The following is a 20,694-nucleotide window of genomic DNA, read 5'->3' on the forward strand; positions in this document are numbered from 1 at the left end:
TTTTTTATATATTTTTTTTTTCTATCACATTTCTGTATTTTTTATTATTCTGTATACTATCATGCGCACACACACACACGACTTACCTGCATTGAAAGAAAACAATACAATCCAATAGATTGATGTTTACACCCAAAGGGGTCCCAAGGTAACACTCAATCATCTATCTTTAGCCAATAAACATCATTCTGATTAAATCAATAAACCATCATGAGACAAAATGATGAGAGGTGCAATGTGCAATACAGTGGAACGTCTTGTGTCGACGCCTTTTAAGATGGTACAATTCAAAATTTTACTAACATTTTCTGCGGGGAAAAGGTGTTGAACTTCAATGTATACTTTATAAATGCTTTGCTTTTTATTTGGCTTTTTTATGATGCTGCCATTGAAGATGTCAAAGAGGAAACATGCACTGATAAACCATAGAACAGGATATGAAATAATGTGCAACTTATCTCTGTCCTGGCTTATCTCTGAACTGGCAATAACTTGAAAACAGTGGAAAAAAAAAAAAAGCACCGCAAAGTCAGCTGTGTCAGGTGAGACTCACCTCCCAAGGACACAAGCAAATAATTAAACGCTACCCTTGTCTGTCATGCCTCATCAAATGGCGAGTGCACATTTTATTATCATACAGGTAGTCCTCGGGTTACAGCGTTTTGTGGTTATGTATGTTCTCCCATCAACTAAATAATAAGTCATTTTGGTCTGTGAACACAAGACTCATCCGAGAAGTAGTTACAGCACAAGGATACACTACTCTCATGACGGGATGATGAGAAGGTGGTGAATCAATTTCTTTAAAATAAAATTAAATAAATATTAAAAAAAAAAAATAATTAAAAAATAAAAATTTTATATTTTAAAAATAAAATAAAAAAATAAAAGAATATGAATAACAATAATCACTGTGCAGTGTAGTGGTCTTACTGAGATGGAAAGGTTACTAGCGCTTTGGTGTTTATTTATTTATTTTTGTATTATAGTTTCATTTTGGGGGCGGCACGGCGGTCTAGTGGTTAGCACGCAGACCTCACAGCTAGGAGACCAGGGTTCAATTCCCACCATCGGCCATCTCTGTGTGGAGTTTGCATGTTCTCCCCGGGCCGTGCACGCGTTTTCTCCGGGTACTCCGGTTTCCTCCCACATTCCAAAAACATGCTAGGTTAATTGGTGACTCCAAATTGTCCATAGGTATGAATGTGAGTGTGAATGGTTGTTTGTCTATACAGTGAAGAAAATAAGTATTTGAACACCCTGCTATTTTGCTATTTCTCCCACTTAGAAATCATGGAGGGGTCTGAAATTTTCATCGTAGGTGCATGTCCACTGTGAGAGAAATAAACTAAAAAGAAAAATCCAGAAATCACAATGCATGATTTTTTAACAATTTATTTGTGTGATACAGCTGCTAATAAGTATTTGAACACCTGAGAAAATGAATGTTAATATTTGGTACAGTAGCCTTTGTTTGCTATTACAGAGGTCAAACGTTTCCTGTAGTTTTTCACCAGGTTTGCACACACTGCAGGAGGGATCTTGGCCCACTCCTCCACACAGATCTTCTCTAGATCAGTCAGGTTTCTGGGCTGTCGCTGAGAAACACGGAGTTTGAGCTCCCTCCAAAGATTTTCGATTGGGTTCAGGTCTGGAGACTGGCTGGGCCATGCTAGAACCTTGATATGCTTCTTACGGAGCCACTCCTTGGTTTTCCTGGCTGTGTGCTTCGGGTCGTTGTCGTGTTGGAAGACCCAGCCACGACCCATCTTCAATGCTCTGACAGAGGGAAGGAGGTTGTTCCCCAAAATCTCACAATACACGGCCCCAGTCATCCTCTCTTTAATGCAGTGCACTCGTCCTGTCCCATGTGCAGAAAAACACCCCCAAAGCATGATGCTACCACCTCCATGCTTCACAGTAGGGATGGTGTTCTTCGGATTGTACTCTTCATTCTTCTTCCTCCAAACACGCTTATTGGAATTATGACCAAAAAGTTCTATTTTGGTCTCATCTGACCATAAAACTTTCTCCCATGACTCCTCTGTATCATCCAAATGGTCATATGCAAACTTAAGACGGGCCTTGACATGTGCTGGTTTAAGCAGGGGAACCTTTCGTGCCATGCATGATTTCACATCATGACGTCTTAGTGTATTACCTACAGTAACCTTGGAAACGGTGGTCCCAGCTCTTTTCAGGTCATTGACCAAGTCCTGTCGTGTAGTTCTGGGCTGATTCCTCACCTTTCTTAGAATCATTGAGACCCCACGAGGTGATATCTTGCATGGGGCTCCACTCCGATTGAGATTGACCGTCATGTTTAGCTTCTTCCATTTTCTAATGATAGCTCCAACAGTGGACCTTTTTTCACCAAGCTGCTTGGTAATTGCTCCGTAGCCCTTTCCAGCCTTGTGGAGGTGTACAATTTTGTCTCTGGTGTCTTTGGACAGCTCTTTGGTCTTCGCCATGTTACAAGTTAAAGTCTTACTGATTGTATGGGGTGGACAGGTGTCTTTATGCAGCTAACGACCTCAAACAGGTGCATCTGATTCAGGATGATACATGGAGTGCAGGTGGACTTCTAATGGGCAGACTAACAGGTCTTTCAGGGTCAGAATTCTAGATGATACACAGGTGTTCAAATACTTATTTGCAGCTGTATCACACAAATAAATTGTTAAAAAATCATGCATTGTGATTTCTGGATTTTTCTTTTTAGTTTATCTCTCTCACAGTGGACATGCACCTACGATGAAAATTTCAGACCCCTCCATGATTTCTAAGTGGGAGAAATAGCAAAATAGCAGGGTGTTCAAATACTTATTTTCTTCACTGTATGTGCCCTGTGATTGGCTGGCAGGGTGTACCCCGCCTCTTGCCCGAAGACCCTCGTGAAGATAAGAGGTAGAAAATGAATGAATGTTAAGAATTGTGATGTAATTGAATATGTGGTGTCTCCCTGGCCCTCTCTCTCCACATCTGTCGCTTGTCATCCAAGTTATTTCCGTATAGGATTCCACTGGTATGCTCTAAAGCTACGATTTCTTTGAGGTTGCTCATGCAGCTCAATAAATCAACATAAATATTGAAAATACACAATAGAAGGCGTGATCCTATTGTTTTCATAAATCTCACATGAATAGCTTGAGGCCAAGGCTCTATTATTATTATGACGCCTTTAATCAGAATCAGTTTGCATGTTTATACATCAGAGAGTCTTGTTGTTATGTATTTTTTATGCTGGAGTCTAGACCTTGTGTCTCTCAGGTGAGCCCAACAATTACACCATAGTCTCATTCATATTTGAGGTCCCATTTCCCATTCCAATCCCATTTCAATAAAACATACAATAAAGTCATTTATTTTAAACAGACAAAAACTATGATGAATGAAATGATGCTTATCTTCCAAGATAATATGCAGTGTAGTTTTGAAACACATCTTATCTTTAAGAGTTACTGACGAAACAGGCAGACTCTTGCAAGTAAATGTCTGGTGATGCAGAATGACTGCTTAGATTCAAACACGTATTCATTTGGATTTGCATAATAGTATTCAACTCGACATATCATGATTTAAGCAGCTATAAATAGATCGTCTTTCACCACTGAGAGAGACGGCTTTAAATGGAATGAATTGGCAGCAAGCACTGCTATCTTCCTCCTGATGGCCCCGATAATCTTGTCTCATACTCATCTATTGATCAGACGCACAGCATTATAATCTCCAGCTCTTCTGCTGGAGTGGGATTAGTAACACGGCTGCATGTCTAAACTGAGGATAAGTCGGGCTTTTGTCACAAAAGATAAATTAAATGCCTTTTACTGATGCTATTATTGTCAGACATCAGTAATGGGAGCTAATTAGTCACAGGAGTATATTGGATGCCATGCGTGGCTATATTTGATTTTTTTTTTTTTACACTAAAATGTAGTGCAGATAAAGGGAACAGCATAGCTTGCCACAGAAACGTCCACAAAATTAGGTACGCTTCCATGTTTAATGTCTAAAAAAACATTATAGCAAGAAAGTAAATTATAATAATTCATTCATTCATTTTCTATACCGCCAGAGGGTCGTGGACGTGCTGGAGCCTATCCCAGCTGTCTTCAGGCGAAATGCGGGGTACACCCACTCAAATTCATACCTATAGACAATTTGGAGTCACCAATTAACCTAGCATGTTTTTGGAATGTGGGAGGAAACCGGAGTACCCGGACAAAATCCACGCATGCACGGGGAGAACATGCAAACTACACACAGAGATGCGCGAGGGTGGAATCAAACTCGGGTCTCCTAGCTGTGTGGCCTGCGCGCTAAATTATAATAATAAATAAACAAATGAAAAAATACTAAATAATCAATCATACTACTACTACAATTGGTAATAATACTTGTACTGAGTATTGTGGCAGAGGTACACATTTATTATTATTATTATTAAACTGTAGGGCACATTTTAATAGTATTATTATCATTAATAATAATGGTTTTAATTTATGTTGACATGTTATGTTTCTATATAACACTATTTAGCTGCATTACAGGGACAAAATATTAGTATAATATTTAATTAATATTATTGCAGTTGTACCTAATATTCTGTATGGTGAGAGCATCAAATAAACTGCAGGGCACAATGATGTTAGCTTCACATAAGACCAGATGTGTATTTGTTGTGAATCACAATAGTGTAGATAATGGTAAGAGACACTTACTGAGATTACAGTCTATCCTGATACAATCTGGTGAGAGAGAGAGTGAGATGGTGAGGTTAACAGAAGGAAATCAAAAAAGGGAGGAGAGCATATTTCACATCCTTCATGGTACAATTCTGCAGAACACGTCAGTGCTTCTCAGAGCCCACCATCCGGGGACAGCGTCGAGAGTCTAAAGCGCCACTTTCCTCCCTCCCCGCTGTGCAAATGGCATTAAGAGAAGAAACAGTGAGTGAAAAGAAACATCTCAGCGTGCACGCGGCGGAATGGAGCCGATCAATGAGCGCTTTGAAAGAAGAGGTGAGACGCTCTTGTTGTGACCGCCTCTGATTGGGTCGCTTAGATTCAGGGAGTGGATTGCAGTTACCATGACGATACTCGCTGTGGGGATGGCGCAGTATAGAGCGGCTACACATTTTGGTGAGCAAAATGTATGAGGCTGATCACAAAAGCCTAAATTGGAAGCAGATAAGAGTCTGTGTGGAGGTAATAGTCAAAACAAATAAAACACCCCCATAAACTCCAGACATCACAGACCTTGTCAGAGGTCATGTGTCTCCGGTCCTTCTTGTACACTCATTGGGCCCTTTATTAGTTAGCTCTGTATAATGTCATGAGATCCAATGCAAGATATATAATAATTTAGCATTGATATCTTATTGTTGGGGGTGGTTCAGTTTGCTGAATAATGATGTACCTTGCCTTTATTGTGTATATATTTCTAGTCTTGCATTCTTATTCTTCTCCTCCATCCAACCCTGTCTTCTGCATCTGTCTCTCTCACACCAACTACCCTCATGTCCTCCTTCACTACATCCATAACCTCCTCTTTGGTCTTCCTCTACGCCTCCTAACTGGCAGCTCTAAACGCAGCATCCTTCTACCAATATATTCACTATCTCTCCTCTGGACATGTCCCAACCATCTCAGTCTGGCCTCTCTGACTTTATCTCCAAGGCCTCTAAATATGTAATGTCCCTCTGATGTACTTGTTCCTGATCATATCCATCCTGGTCACTCCCAATGAAAACCTCAGCATCCTCATTTCTGCTACCTCCAGTTCCTCTTCCTGTCTTTTCCTTGCATATATGTGTTAATTGTATTTATAAATTAGTATTTATATTCATTTATTACTATGCAATACATCTCAGCTGCAAATGTATGCCCTCTACTCAGAGATCATAATACATCCTGGGCCCCCCTACTACATGATATACAGGTTTTCTGGAGCTTGCTCAGAGTAGAACCTAAAAATCAATTCATCTGGCCTTTAAACTGAAGTGAGGTTTTTCTTTATTTTTCACAAGCTTCTGTGTCTCTGCTGAACTGCTCCGGGTCTCCCACGGGGAACTACAACCACAATAGTGAATATACAGTATTGTTGTTGGTAATAATAACCACTGAGCATATTTGATTGGCTGTAGATCTCATTACATTGTGCAGGTGTACCTAATAAATTAAAATTAAATTAAATTCAAATTAATTAAACTCAATTTGACATGTTTGATGATGTCCATATTTGTAAATTGAAATCAAGCAAGCACACATTATTGCATATATATATATTTCTTTTTTCCAAAATGTTCTCTTAAATCAACCGAGCTCCTTCTTCACCCTTGCACTCAAGTGAGCTGAGATGTCTCCTGCGCTGAAGCAGTTTTGCACATTAAATGCAGAGGAAAGAGGCGATTTGCACCACCTGCAGCCACGCTGAACCTGACACCGTGGTCAGCTGCCATTTGCTTGAGCCTAGAAGCGCTTAATGTCATCTAAAATCCTATATATAATTCACCCGGGCTGGAAATAGACCCACTCACTAATTATTTGCATGTTGTGAATAATGAAACCGATGCAAAGTGCATGAATATGTTACGTCACGTGGCTGAGGAGTGCTCTCGAGCTGTCAACCATCACAGAGCAGTGGATACAGACAGCCAGAGACCACAGGGCTTTATTTTAATATGTATGCCTTTGTGTGTGTGTGTGTGTGTGTGTGTGTGTGTGTGTGTGTGTGTGTGTGTGTGTGGCACCATGAGCCCAGCTTGGCGACTCTAAACTTGACAGGCCTCTATATGTGAAACAGCTGAGTACGTACGATGGCCAGATGTGCGTTTTAAAAGTAATATGTGGTGCGTGATGATGAATGTGGTCTCTGACTGCCTTCTCCTTGAACTGCAGACAAGCCATTGAAGGGCTGAAAGAGCTGAGAGACGGTCAGACCCACACGGATCTGACCACTGCATGAACTCAGAAAGATAGAGAGAGACAGACAAGTGAGCGTGAGACAGGCAGAGATAGAGAGGAGACCACAGTTGCTTAAAAAGGCAACAATCCCTTGTGTTATTATAACTACATCATAACACTAAAATATTTAACAGCTTAAGTGCTGCACTCCAATTTTTTTGGACACAATTTTGATTGCATGAATGCTGAGACAAACAACTATTATTTTTTTTATTTATTAAAAAATGTGAAATGTGAAACGGCTGAGCAGTGCAACTTACATTTTAAAGCGCATGCAAAGGTATATAAAGCTAATGGACGCTGACCACCAATGATACTTCAAATTCAGCCACAGTAATTCTTCATTTATCACGGTTAAATTGTTCCAGACCCACCTATGATGAGTTGGATTCCTTAAAAAGGAATATGAGTTAGCTAACAACGGACATCATCAATACCTATTTTGATCCATTTATATAACTCACTTGTATATTAACCAAGCTACAATGATTTTATTATTGTACAGAACTCTAAATAAGCCGCTATGAGTCCAAAGAAGGTGGCGAACGACAGTGACATTCAAAGGCCACTTTTGAATTCAAGAAAAGAAGTCATCGCAAAGTTCGAAGATGGCTTCCATGTTCCCGCTCTCAGTAGCATATTGCCTGGAAGCCCTCATCAACAATCAAACAAGTACCATCCTGAAGAATAGCAATGTAATCAAGTGAGCTAATGTTGCAAAACAGTGATCACAAAGCATGGAAGGTGTTCAGAAGCCGTTGCTGTGATGGATCAACTGCTTGCAAGAGCTAGCCTGTTTCAGCGGCGAGGATGCAACGTCTGCATTGATTGAGTCTGTTGATGAATTTAAAGCAAGCTTAGGCTTGTTCTACAATTGTCAGGCACCCAGATTTTTCGTTTTCAGGCATGCAGATAAACTTTGGGAAGGTATGATGATGTTAAATGTTATTTTTTCCATTTTAGATGACATGCTTGTGGCTTTGTTCTATGAACTTAAAAAAGCCTTGAACAGGGCTCTCTGCATAGATTATTAGCAAAATATATTCATTCATTCATTCATTTTCTACCGCTTTTTCCTCACGAGGGTAAAAAAATATATAAAAATATATAATAAATATATAATATATATATATAATAAATATATAAAAATTAAAATGGATTGCCCTCCAAGCATAATCGCCTCTGCCTTCCTCTTTGCCAAACGTGATGTTCAGTTGGATGTCAACATTTGTCATTTGTAAATACTTTTGCATCAATTTCTGCATGGAACTATAAGTGTTGTCTATAAAATGTGTTTTGTGGGTCTGGAACAGAATCATTGCATTTGCTTTTTTTTTTATGGGAAAATTTGCTTTGGTTAGAGTCCGTTTTGGTTTGAGTTGGACATTCCAGAACACATTAATAACAATTGGGTCATTTAGGCATTTTTATGCTTGAAAATGCTTAATTTAAGCAAAAGGTACATAAAGTTTGCTTAAATATATTTTTTGTTCTGTATTTTATATAATCATATTTAACCTTTAATTATTTATTCATAAATATATTTTGGAAAAAGCATGCTAGAGTGAAACAGAAATACTTGAAGCGCAACATACTCATGGCTATCATCATCCCTATTTATCAATAAAAGCCCCAATCTCTGTGTGCTGTGATTCATTACTGAAGGTCAATTTAAGAGAAAAAATAAGAAGGGATGTGTGTCCCATTTAAATCAACTGTAGCTGTACAGTATGAGGATGGAATGGGAGAGTGTGACAGCAGACTAATATCAAGAGACCACTGGCTGGAGTGACTCTTCCTGCAAAAAGGTCAGCTGAGATATTATCTGCTGGCGTATCTGCTGATGCAGCATTACCCAAGTTGACCGTCAGCTTGAGTCGGCCTGCGTCCAGCTCCACGCGCAGGGTGTCTGCTGACTGCTGAGACGTGGTGGCCATCAGCAGCCCAAAGGCCCTCTGGGACATGAAACGCAGGGACACGTCCTCGGCCTCTGTGTGCAGCGACCTGGGCAGCATCACCTTCAGGTACATGCTACCGTCGTAGCTCACCACTGTGGCGTCTGTGCAGTGACAACACAGGGGTTTAAGCATGAAAACAAAGCAGGGGGGTAAGCGACCATATTTTGGTTAAGTAGTAAGTCACAAAAATAACTACAGTACACCCCTCACATTCAGCAACCATATATTATTCACACAATAATGGCTATGCCTTGACTTTCAGTGGCTAGTGTTTCCATACTTATTCCTGCACATAACTGTAGTGAAGAAGAGTCTTTTAATAAACTACAATAATTTCAAACACAATTTGAATGTGCCTGCATGGTCTATAGAAGGGAAACTATCCCAATTTTGTTTCACATTAATTCCAAGGTCCAGTTTAAGACCTTTTCAACCATTTTCTTGATCATTTTTGAGCAACTCACAACACATATGTATTTATTATTAGAGTTTTTGTAAGAGCAGATGCCTGAGTAATGATCCAACCCCATCACCAAACCCTTTTCCCAAAATACAAGCACTTTTCAAACCCCAAAACACACCCTCAAAATTCAAACAATGTGGGGATTAGGTAAATGCATGATTTCAAATTTACATTGCAGTTTTCCTCATGTGCAGCAGATGGCAGAAGAGGTCTGATGCATTTTTAGACAGTAAGCACAAACAGCATGCAATCAGATTTCTGACAGTCTGAAAAGTCATCATCACCAAGTGATACAAGAAGACATGGGGGTGGTGAAGGGGGGGGTTTCTATATATCCCTCATACTAGTCACTGCAGTGCAATTTGGCCCCTCTGTGCGGAAACAATCTGCATGAAAATGAAGAGTGATTCACGCCAATGAAGCAGCACTGTTCCCATTATAAGACACTCAAAAGCCCTGGCAACCGCATGATACTGATAATTCTTTAATAAACCACTTGAGCTGGGAATTTTAGGTATAAACGGCTGTGGTGAAATGGGGTCTGCTCCTGCCTTGTGCATGAGGATGTGGTAATATACAAAATTACTTTGTATTCACCATTTGGGTTTTTTTTTCCCTTTGTGAACATTTTAAAATTAAATTACATTTATATTTAATATTCCATAACTTGAACATTTTGTGTACTGTATACTGCATTCATGTTGTTGTTGTTCCACTATATATTCAGTCCAAATTGCTATCATTAGCTGCCAGCAAACATAACTAAAGCCCATGTGTGTGTGATGTCACCTGGAAGAGGTGTCAAGCTGTCAATCTGAAGCCACTGAGGTTTTACAAACTAGTGTTGATTCTCGCGGCAATACTGGACAAAGTATGTCTCTTCTCAGCTCAATACGGGTGTTGGTAACCCTATGTGACACAGCACACATGGAGGGTATGCCGCCGCACGCCTATTGGGTTTTTGGGATGGGCTTTGAAAGGCATTTATCGGCATATGCCGGTCACATGTTTGATCAATGTTTGACCTGGTAAATAAAGCATTTGCCACAAAGTAGCTACGTTTACATATGTAATTTCCAAATGAACCATTCCGAATGACTTTTCCGAAAACAATGGTATACATGGAAAGGAATATTCCAATCTCTTGCGCTGCTATAATCAAACAGAATAGTTAATAGGGCATGCCCAGTAAAACGTAAACATCAACATTACGTGATACCCCGAGTTTTTCTTTCATTTATTAGAATAACTCGGTATTGCAAGTTTTTCGTCCGTTCAGTCTTGAAATTTACTTTGGATCAAAGACAAACTTTTCGCAGCAGTCCATGTCCATTTTTAAAACTGAAGAATGTCTCGAGCTGCGTGTTACGTCATATCTGAGCATGCCCTGAAAGAACACACCCGGGATAAATTTAAACAGGAAAAGATCAAATTCAATCTTGCTAATATTTTATAATTAAACTCAAGACATGTTTTATATAGATATATATTTTCATAAAAACTGGACTTGTGAATAAAGTATAGAAGGGTTTAGATGCTGTTCCACAGATTGCGGTAATGCACACCGAAAGCTGCTTGCCAGCCGCCAATAAACCACAGAAGAAGAAAAACCCGAAGAAGAACGGCACCCTGTGGGTACAAGGTACCTCAATCCGATTGAGGAAAGGAATATTCCACCCATGTGAATCCGATTTTATGTTCATTCGGATTGTTACTTTTCTTTCGGAATGAGACGTATACAAAGGTTACATTCTTTCTGTTTGAGCAAATAAACCGAATGCAATTGGAATATTTGGGTCCATGTATACGTGGGTATTGTTACATTGCAAAGTTTAGTATAACTACTGATTAGTTTGTCATATCATTAGATAAATATTGATCGTGAACTGCTTCAGATGATGTTGTAGTGTGGCAATTAGTCGTATACCCTATTTTCCGGACTATAAGTCTCTTTTTTTCATAGGTTGGCTGTTTCTGCGACTTATACTCCAGAACGACTTCTAAATGAAAAAACTGTTTATGTTACATAAACACTGGGCACCTTTTCTGTTCATGTTTGTTTTTTGTGTATTGTGTTAATGTTAGAACTTGCGTTCTAAGAGGATGTAATGGCTGTTTGGCTGTTTTGGTGAAGTAGTTTGTAAAATAAATTACCCGCAAAAAATGCGGCTTATACTCCAGTACTCATTCATTTTCTACCGCTTTTCCTCACGAGGGTCGCGGGGGGTGCTGGAGCCTATCCCAGCTGTCTTCGGGCGAGAGGCGGGGTACACCCTGGACTAGTCGCCAGCCAATCACAGGGCACATATAGACAAACAACCATTCACACTCACATTCATACCTATGGACAATTTGGAGTCACCAATTAACCTAGCATGTTTTTGGAATGTGAAAACCCACGCATGCACGGGGAGAACATGCAAACCCCACACAGAGATGGCCGAGGGTGGGAATTGAACCCTGGTCTCCTAGCTGTGAGGTCTGCGCGCTAACCACTAGACCGCCGTCCAGTACGACTTATGTATGTTAATATGCATTTTTGGCCTTGTGCGACTTATACTCCGGAGCGACCTATAGCCCAGAAAATATGGTAATTGTATGTGAAAACTTGATGGGGAGTTGTATTATTATTGACGGTATTGGTATAGCAGAAATCTTACAGGAATCGCAGCTATCTTATTTAATGTAAATGCTAACATTGCCCTATGTGGGGGGACTGTGGTGCCAAACACTGACATGGCATATTATTACGATCATTATTGTTTTGGTTTTTAATACTTGCTCTCACGATGTCTGGCGAAAAAAAATGTGTTTATAAATAAATATCTGTATTTAGGTGAAATAAAAAAAACATTATTTGTCTGCATTTTTTTTTTTACACATTCTCTCATTAGTTTGTTGAGATACTGTCTGCCATGTTTTTGTTGACCTTATACTTTGTAAGCGCCAATTCTCAGTCAGCCCGGTACGCACCACAGGAATGTCCAAAAGCATGGTTTTATGGAATGCAGCATTTTCAGAAGCACTACAAAACAGAACTAGGCCGTACAGATTTCTCCTGCTGCCCTTTTAGGAAACAAATGAACTGGACCTGAATGACTTCAACAATCTTCTGGATGTGTTTAAATCAGTTCATTGAACATTTTGCTTCAAGGCTAACTGGAATGCGTTAAAGTTATCAAATGACAAATCAACTTGTTATACCCCCCTCTGTTACTATTAATAGAAATATGTGCGGGGGGGCTGTGTTTTAAGACTGTTTTCTTCTTTCTAGGCACTTCCCAGCCACTGCATAGCAAAGGTGATGAATAAAATACAAGCCAAAGTGTGATAAAAGCTTTGCAGAGGTATTTTTTGTGTGCACTTATTCATCCATTTCTCCCCTCTCAGACGCTCTTACCTTTCTCACAGTTGGGCCCCAGGTAGCCGGTGCCATTACAGTCACAAACATGGCGGTTCCAGCCCTCCCTGCAGTGGCCGCCGTTAGCGCACGTGTCTCGGCCACACCTGACGTGAGTCTCCCTGGTACACAAGCTGCTGACACCTGTGGTGCCCTGAACCTCGGCCAGCCTCCACAGGTTGCGGCTCTGGCCGTCAATAAAGAGATCCCGCACGCAGCCCACGTAGCCGAGGCCCAGGGTGGCAGTCCACACCTCAGGAGGGAGCATGAGGCCTTGGCGGTCGTCCGGTAGACCCCCGAGGTACATGTCACCATTCAGGTCAAGGATCTCGCTGCCTTCATTTGTAGCAAACGGGATGCTCTTGCTGTTCACTGAAATAAAGCCTGCGGGGATGGAATTACAGCATGAGTCAACTTACACTTATGCAATGTTTTACATGTGGGAAATGACGGCAGGTGTGTGTGGGCTGTGCAAAGCAAGGAAGACGTAGGATTGAGGAAGTGGGCACTCGTCTTTACTCTTCTTTTTTTCCCCTCAAGTGTAAATAAAGTGTTCTGTCCCGTCTCAGGGGGATGTAAACCAAATTTTGCTCTTGATTTTTTTTCTTGAACTTGAATAGAAACAGTAGTAGAGAGTAAGTGTGTCATTTGAAATAAAAATATAATACATACACACCAGGTTTATTATTGTGGCTATGTTTTGCAGTTGGTATATCGTACGTCCTATTTCTCAACAAATCAAACCAAAAAGTCTCAGAGGTCCAAGTGTATTTGAAATGCATATGCGTTGTGGTGGGGGGGTTTGTGGGACTTTCAAATCCCAAAGGTATGCACTTGTCCAATGTAACGATGCCATATACCACATACAGCAATGCGACATTAAGGAGCGGGACAGTGGGACACGAATATGCATCATAATAAAATATCATGTAACAGGAGAAGAGTATCTTGCACTTACATGTAAGGGGCATCTACTAGATCAGCCATACTAAACAAAAGAAAAGAAAATGTCCTGTTTTTCACTGTTTTTATTGGGCCATTAAATTCAGTAGCATTTTTAATTAGTGTTGCCAAAAGGCCAAAGAAAAACACGCTTGCAACGGCACCTGAAATGCCCAAGTCCTCATTTTCATGCCGTTTTTTTCAATAATATAACAATTTTCTATACTTTAAAATTATTGAATTGATAAAACATCTTCAAATGCCAGTATAATTTGATAAAATGAAGATAGTCACAATAGGTTAGCCTATTTGCTGAAAGCAATGCGCCAGGCTTTATTTTTAAGATGTGTAGTGAAGCCTGTATTTTTAAAATAATTTTTTTAACAAAGCTGTCCTCCGTGATGTGGTACAAAGCAGTATCATATCCACGAGGAAGAAGGTTTTTTTTCTTTATGACGTCATGAAAACCCAGAACTCCAAAAGCAAACGTTTGAAACATCATTTCTCAACAGCGGAACAAAAAAATTTGAGGGTGATGTTTGGTGATCATAAACAGGTTCGAGGGACACATACTATGATTAGAACATTATTAAAATGTACATTTAGCACATAATAAGGAACCTTTAAATTGTGGATATGCACGTACAGTAATATTATATATATAGGAAGTAATAATATGATTATATGGTCGTTTGTGCAAAAAAAACAAAAAAAAAACAAATGTGAAACCGTCATACATATATTACAGTAGCTAAAAATATCAAAGTAATTAAAAATCCCACTGCATATGCATGCATGTTTCACTGCAGTGGGGGGAAAAAATGGCAAGGGCACAGCACGGTGACTGTATCCGAGCTGGCATATGGTGACTTCACAGCTTGGAAATCTTTGTATGCGGCCGCTAAGAGCAGAGAAACACAGTAACAGAAGCAGACAGAGAGCCTCCCCTGCCTCCTCAAATACACATTATCTTGATTTTTTTTTTTCTTACCATTGCGCCCTTTTCTCTGGAAGTCCACGTGGCACCACTCGCCATCATCCAGCCTCTTGTTGCTGGCTTTCATCTTGATGCTGCCAGAGCCCATATCCATGACCAGGTAGAGAAAGCCATCCATCAGCTCCATGGCGAAGAAGTCGGCCCTGGGCGTGCTCTCAGGCAGCGCCCCCAGCAGGCTGCCGTGGCTGAACAGCAGCAAACCGCTGGGCTCTGTGGTGCGGAAGTCCAGCGATATGGTGCCTGTCTTCTTTGTGTTCCACCTGGGCAGTGTCAGGTAGGCAGACGGCGTGTCAAAGGTGACCGGCTCCAGGGCGTCCACGCTCTCGCAGCTGAACGTCAAGTCGCCATGGATACTTATTTTTGGGTCCCGCTGCTCAGCCAGCCGTGACAGCTCCAGTCGGAATTCATTATTCTTGTAGACCACCTGATAAATGAGAGAGATGTCGTGGTGAGGTGACAGCTGCGCCCCGGCAATTCATCCGCTCACAAAGTTTAGATATTACTCATCAATAAATAAAACAATGAATAAAACACGTACACAGGCAAACACACACACATCCTTGCAATATTCACAAGGACACCATGAAGACGGCATCTTTACTTAGCTCAAATAGGATGAAGGAGTACTAAAAAACTGTGCATTTTAAATTTTCTCCAAAAAAACAAGAAAGCAAGGAGCTATTAAATGCATCAAGTATTAAAAAGCCCAGTCAGTGTGATTCGGTACAACTACTATTTTACAAAAAAAAATGTTTGAATTGGATCTCATTACACTGTGCCAGGGTTCTTAATTAGGGGTATTTCATTGATTTAAGAGGTTAATTTCAGTAAGGTAAGCTGTACGTTTGCACATGACAAATATGTAGCAACTCCCAAATGGAATAGAGGTTAAATCTACCGTAAAATAGGTAGACTTTTCAAGGTCAGCACACAATTCAATAATTAACAAGTATTTAGAATCACAGCCGAGCTCACAAAGCAGAAGGGTAGTTGATTTCTCAGCAGTGCCTGCAGACTCCCTCTATTTTATTTTTACTTTCATATCTAATGACAGGAAAAGGTGGAAAACATATTAAGGCAAAACAGACATAAATTCAATAGCAGAGCGCCAATGAAAGCATGTCATTGCTGCAGCATCCCTGTGTGACTTTCTCCTGTGTTGTTATTGCTTTGTGTTTAGGCCTCATCAATATGCACAGCAGGATAACAAAAAAACCTTGTCTCATTTCACTTGAAGTCACCCGGTGTGTTATCTGCCACATCACTGTGCCACCAGTCAGCGCCGGAGGTGACACACCACGCTGAACAGAGGACTTACAGACTGGCTGTACGGCGATATGAGCCAATATCACACTTCACACTGCCTCGCCGTGACTAATTAAGCTAAGCCGGAATCAGATGGTGAAACTGACCATTTAGAAATGAGGGAAAGTCATCATGTTTTTTCATTGGCGATTGATCAATTGGGCTTTTTTTATGACGAAGGGGATCAAAGCGGAGAAAGGTGCACAGATGTCAACAAAATGCACCCTGTGGCCTGCAAAAGGCTGTTACGTAAGGCCAAGGACAAGTCAATGCCAAAGTCAGCTTTGGTGTTTTGTCACTGCACCACATGTAAGAGACATCTTTCACAGCTGTCAAAGCATCAGTCAATACATGACTGAATACCCCACTGAATGTGGCCTAAAATGTCTGTAATATCCCCTTCTAAAAATAATAGTCACTTTTTTGTCACCAAAAAGTGTTTTTTTCATAACTCAGCTCAATCTCAATTCAATATAGCACAGGTTGTAACTCGTAGTTCATTCACTCATTCATTTTCTACTGCTCATCCCCATGAGGGTCACAGGGGTGCTGGAGTCTATCCCAGCTGGTGTACACCCTAGATTGGTCGCCAGCCAATCACAGGGCACATATAGACAAACATCCATACACACTCACATTCATACCTATGGACAATTTGGAGTGGCCAATTAACCTAGCATGTTTTTGGAATGTGGGAGGAATCGAACATGGGTCTCCTAGCTGTACAGCCTGTGCACTAACCACTAGAACATCGTGCAGACTGTGTATCTCGTAGTATCGTTTAAATTCAAAGGTAACAGCATGACTTGTGAGAGTTTTGGACATCATCCCCAATCTTTATGTGAGATATCAATACATGTCTTTCTCTTATGCTTTTTAAAGATACCAAAACAGATAAAAGAGTCACATCTGTGGCGTCAAGGAGTCAATGCGACAGTAACATAATTTCATCAGCATAACATTGTTAATAATAACAATAAAAATAGCAATGTCGTTGTAGCTTGGTTGTAGCACATTATATGAAAATGGAGCATTGTTGTCGCTTGTGTTTTTCCCATTATGTGCATTCTTCACACCGTCCTTTTCATCTGTTTATCAAACAAGGGACGACTGTATTAACTAAAACAAAAGTTATTGCAGGGAGTGGTGCTCGTCAACAAAGGGGGTTAATATGGGGTTAATTATGGAACCAATGTCATTATTACAATATCATTATCATTATCATAGATACATACATTCCATAAAATTCTAAATCTAATTCAGATAAGGTACAAAGATTACAGTACAGTACGAGATGACTCGTACTGAGCAGTAGGTGATTTAGCGTGAGCAAATCAAGCGCTGCTTTTCTGTGACGTGTTGGAAGTTTTCCCTGAGCTCACTTGTAAACAAACATGTTGATCGTGTGGGACTTCTCACTGTTTCAGAGGAAGATGTTCCACCAAATGCTCTGCAAACATTCTGCAATGAGGGGGGGGAAACAAAATCATTGAGCTTCAACACATCAAACCTGAAACACCAGCATTGCTACGACGCTGGGGCACAGGGATGGCTTTTATTTGAAAATTGTAAAAAAAACAAAAATAAAATGCAAGAGACAAGCTGAGGGCTAAAGCGATCTGTGCTTTCATCATGGAAATGATGGCTTTGTTAAAGATACCGCCTTTTGTCAGCTTAACCCCCTTTTATGAGCTGGCACTGTTTTTTTGTTTTGTTTTTTAAATGTCAGTGATGTCATGATATTTGTCAAATCCAAACTGCTGTTCCATCTAAATTTAAACAACAATAAATAAAAAGTTATCATTTACGGTAATCAGTATTTTGAGAAGCGGGATGTTGTCAGTATCAATTATCAGTAAACCAAGCTTAAGACATTTTGATCATATACATAAATAAACAAAAACCCCAACCATTTCCAAGACACCCCAAAACCCTTTTTATGAATTATGTTTTGTACAAAATCCCAATATATTCTCACGAGAACGGTCTCCACAGTAACACATTGTGCTGCATCATTATCTAAATAAGCTATCTGTGAATGCCCTGTATCACTGACTGAGTCGAAGCGTGTGGCAGAGAAAATGATGCATTCGAGCAACTAGTGGGTGTAAAGTGGATACGATGCCATTAACGATGTCATTACATGAGAAAAGAGTAAAAATTGTCAGAACAGCAGTTGTGTAAGTAGACAATTAAATCAATTATGTCAATTATCTGTCGTGTTTTTTTTTTTACAGTGCAAAGTAGAATATTATTATGGATAGGACCATAAGGAAAATCTGTCTTCAAATTGGCTCTAGTCGTTGAAGCAGGAAATGATTGGAGGCTGATGATGTAGTGTTGGTTGTTGACCTCTGGTGACCTCCTAGATAAATGTATCTCTTCCAGCTTGGTGCTGCGGTTGATACATTTTTCCTCAAAGTGCCTTTTATTTTCCCTTTCAGCCGGTGAACCCGATGGCCTCTGCTTGGCATCTATTATCATCTCCAAAGAGTTCCTATCTTTTCAATGACATAAAATACATGACATTTATACGGCTAAATAGTTGTCATTTGTGCCTTTAAAATACATATTTCATCCGGCGCTTACTTTGAGTTCCCACCGGGATTAAGAATAATGTAAATGTGACAATTCTCTGCTTTCAGCATGGAGCTGTATCAGTCTAGTTACAAAGCTCCAGGCGGGACTGACCCGTCGCTGAACCTCGCCTCAGCATTTCCTGGCAAACTGATCCCATTTGATCAGCTTTGCCTCGTCCACCACTCGGCCTCATTAGCAGGGTTTTTTTTTTTTTTCCTTCTTCTCCTGTTTGTCATCCTGTCTTCATGACTCTGGTGCACATCGCATCCTGCCAGCGTGCCTTCAATATGTTCTACTTAGGCACATCAGCAGCGCGGGCCGCAAACACCACCACCAGCCATGCCGCCCACAGAGCGGAGGTTGCAGTAATGCCGGGACAATAACCTGCCCATAAATAACATCTCATCTTCATTTCAGCGCCTTCACGCTGCAGAGGAAATATCCGCACCATATCATCCATTGCGCTTAAAAATATGTTCTACTCTAAATATCAACATAGAAATTGTATCAGCGGTACAAGAAAATTCTAAAAATGCATTGCTATTTAGGAGAGATGAGCAATTTTTAACTGATACAACCACATTAATATGATACCATGCAAATCTTGCCAATAGCTTTGGATTGACACATATTAATGTAGCATTATGTTTATTATTGTGGTTGTACTTGGGGATTTTTCTCATAATTTGTGACTCACTTGGATTGGGGCAGTATGATATTGTTAAATTGCAGCTTTTTTTTTATATATTGTGTAGGTATAGCAAATATCTTATTGCACTCACTAAAAAAATGCAGTGACAGTGAGTCAGCAATATGTAGGGTGTTTGTTTGGGAAATAGATGTATTTAGATTTACCACATTTACATTTACATACCAAAACCGATGAATATGAAAACCAAGGTTTGACTTACACACTTTTACAAGAAATCCAATTGCAGCAAAGAGCTATTTAAATGGTTTTGTTGGTCCTTGCAAATTACTGCAATCATATACGTAAACATTTTATTTACGGTATCAGGTTAAATCAGTTTGAGTGCAACTGTGTCTATGATGGCGAAAATAAAACAGAAAAATGGACAAGAACGCTAGCGTAGATTCTGGCCTATTCACAGGGAGACATATTTGCAGCTTTGTATATTGTAAATAACTACAACTTAAATCAAAAGTTCTATTATGGTAACTGAAACAGAGTGGTGCTTATTGTCAGGGGAAAAAGTGTGCTGCAATTATGAATCCAGCAGGGGGTACTGTCCAAAAAAAGTCAATTCACTCAACATTTTCCGGCAGGAAGATGCTTTGACAAGACATTGTTGTGTAACAACATTTTGAAAGTGTATGCCTGTAATCATCTCATAATGTGGAAAACTGAATTTCAGATGTACAGTCGTTGGATTATATTCATTTTGTGTTTGAATGTTCAATTTCTTATGTTCAGATGACCTTTTTAAAAATATTGAGTGGAGTTTTTCCCTTCTGAAGAGGACTGCAGATGACAGTCGAAACATGTCAAGGTAAAATAACCACTCAACATATCTTAATAAAGGCTGAGTGAAATTGATTCCATCATAATAACAGTAAGAGGCATATAGCATACAGTATCTAATTTTTTTAGATTAAGAAGCTTCACTTTTCACTTTTCATGATGTGCTTTTTATGGCATGTTGTGGCACCCTCACAAATAGCAGGGATGTACAGTATTCCTCATATAGTGGCTGGGGCAGTTAGGTAATCAACTGCAGAGAGTACCGGGTGCTCATTTGAGGGAGACCTCCAGGGTTGTTTGTAAAAAATGCATATGTAAGGACACCCCTACCTGGAGAAAACGGACAAAGATGGCAAGCTCCAATAGTAAGTCAAGACAAGATTAAGCTCTCCAAAGCTAAAAAGCTTCCGATACAAAATTACACTTGCAGCACGGCTGATTTGTATTTTGCTTGCAGCATGATTTATTTATTGTTTCATTTCCCTGGAAGTGCTGAGCTTCCTTGCAACCAAAGACAATGAAATTGACTGCAATGCTATTTCAGCTTGCTATGTACTGCAGATAAAGCACAAGGCCAAACCGGCCATTATTATTCTGTTTG

General features: G+C 40.0%; 1 protein-coding gene across 18 annotated transcripts in view; it reads right to left on the reverse strand.

Annotated features, from left to right (window-relative positions):
- Positions 1-20,694, reverse strand: part of nrxn2a (neurexin 2a) — a 166,881-nt gene that overhangs the window by 79,648 nt on the left and 66,539 nt on the right. For 12 of the 18 annotated variants that reach the window (XM_078787855.1, XM_078787872.1, XM_078787862.1 and 9 more), the window contains 4 exons: positions 14,720-15,149; positions 12,787-13,170; positions 8,821-9,024; positions 4,722-4,748 (listed from right to left, as the gene is read on the reverse strand). In XM_078787855.1, the coding sequence (XP_078643981.1) occupies positions 4,722-4,748; positions 8,821-9,024; positions 12,787-13,170; positions 14,720-15,149 (1,045 nt within the window). The remainder of the gene's footprint in view (positions 1-4,721; positions 4,749-8,820; positions 9,025-12,786; positions 13,171-14,719; positions 15,150-20,694) is intronic. The other 6 variants (XM_078787869.1, XM_078787866.1, XM_078787868.1 and 3 more) reach the window with 1 other exon arrangement.

This window comes from Doryrhamphus excisus, linkage group LG21, assembly GCF_037039965.1.
Source record: "Doryrhamphus excisus strain RoL-2023G ecotype Guam linkage group LG21, RoL_Dexc_Guam_v1.1, whole genome shotgun sequence".
Taxonomy (NCBI): domain Eukaryota; kingdom Metazoa; phylum Chordata; class Actinopteri; order Syngnathiformes; family Syngnathidae; genus Doryrhamphus; species Doryrhamphus excisus.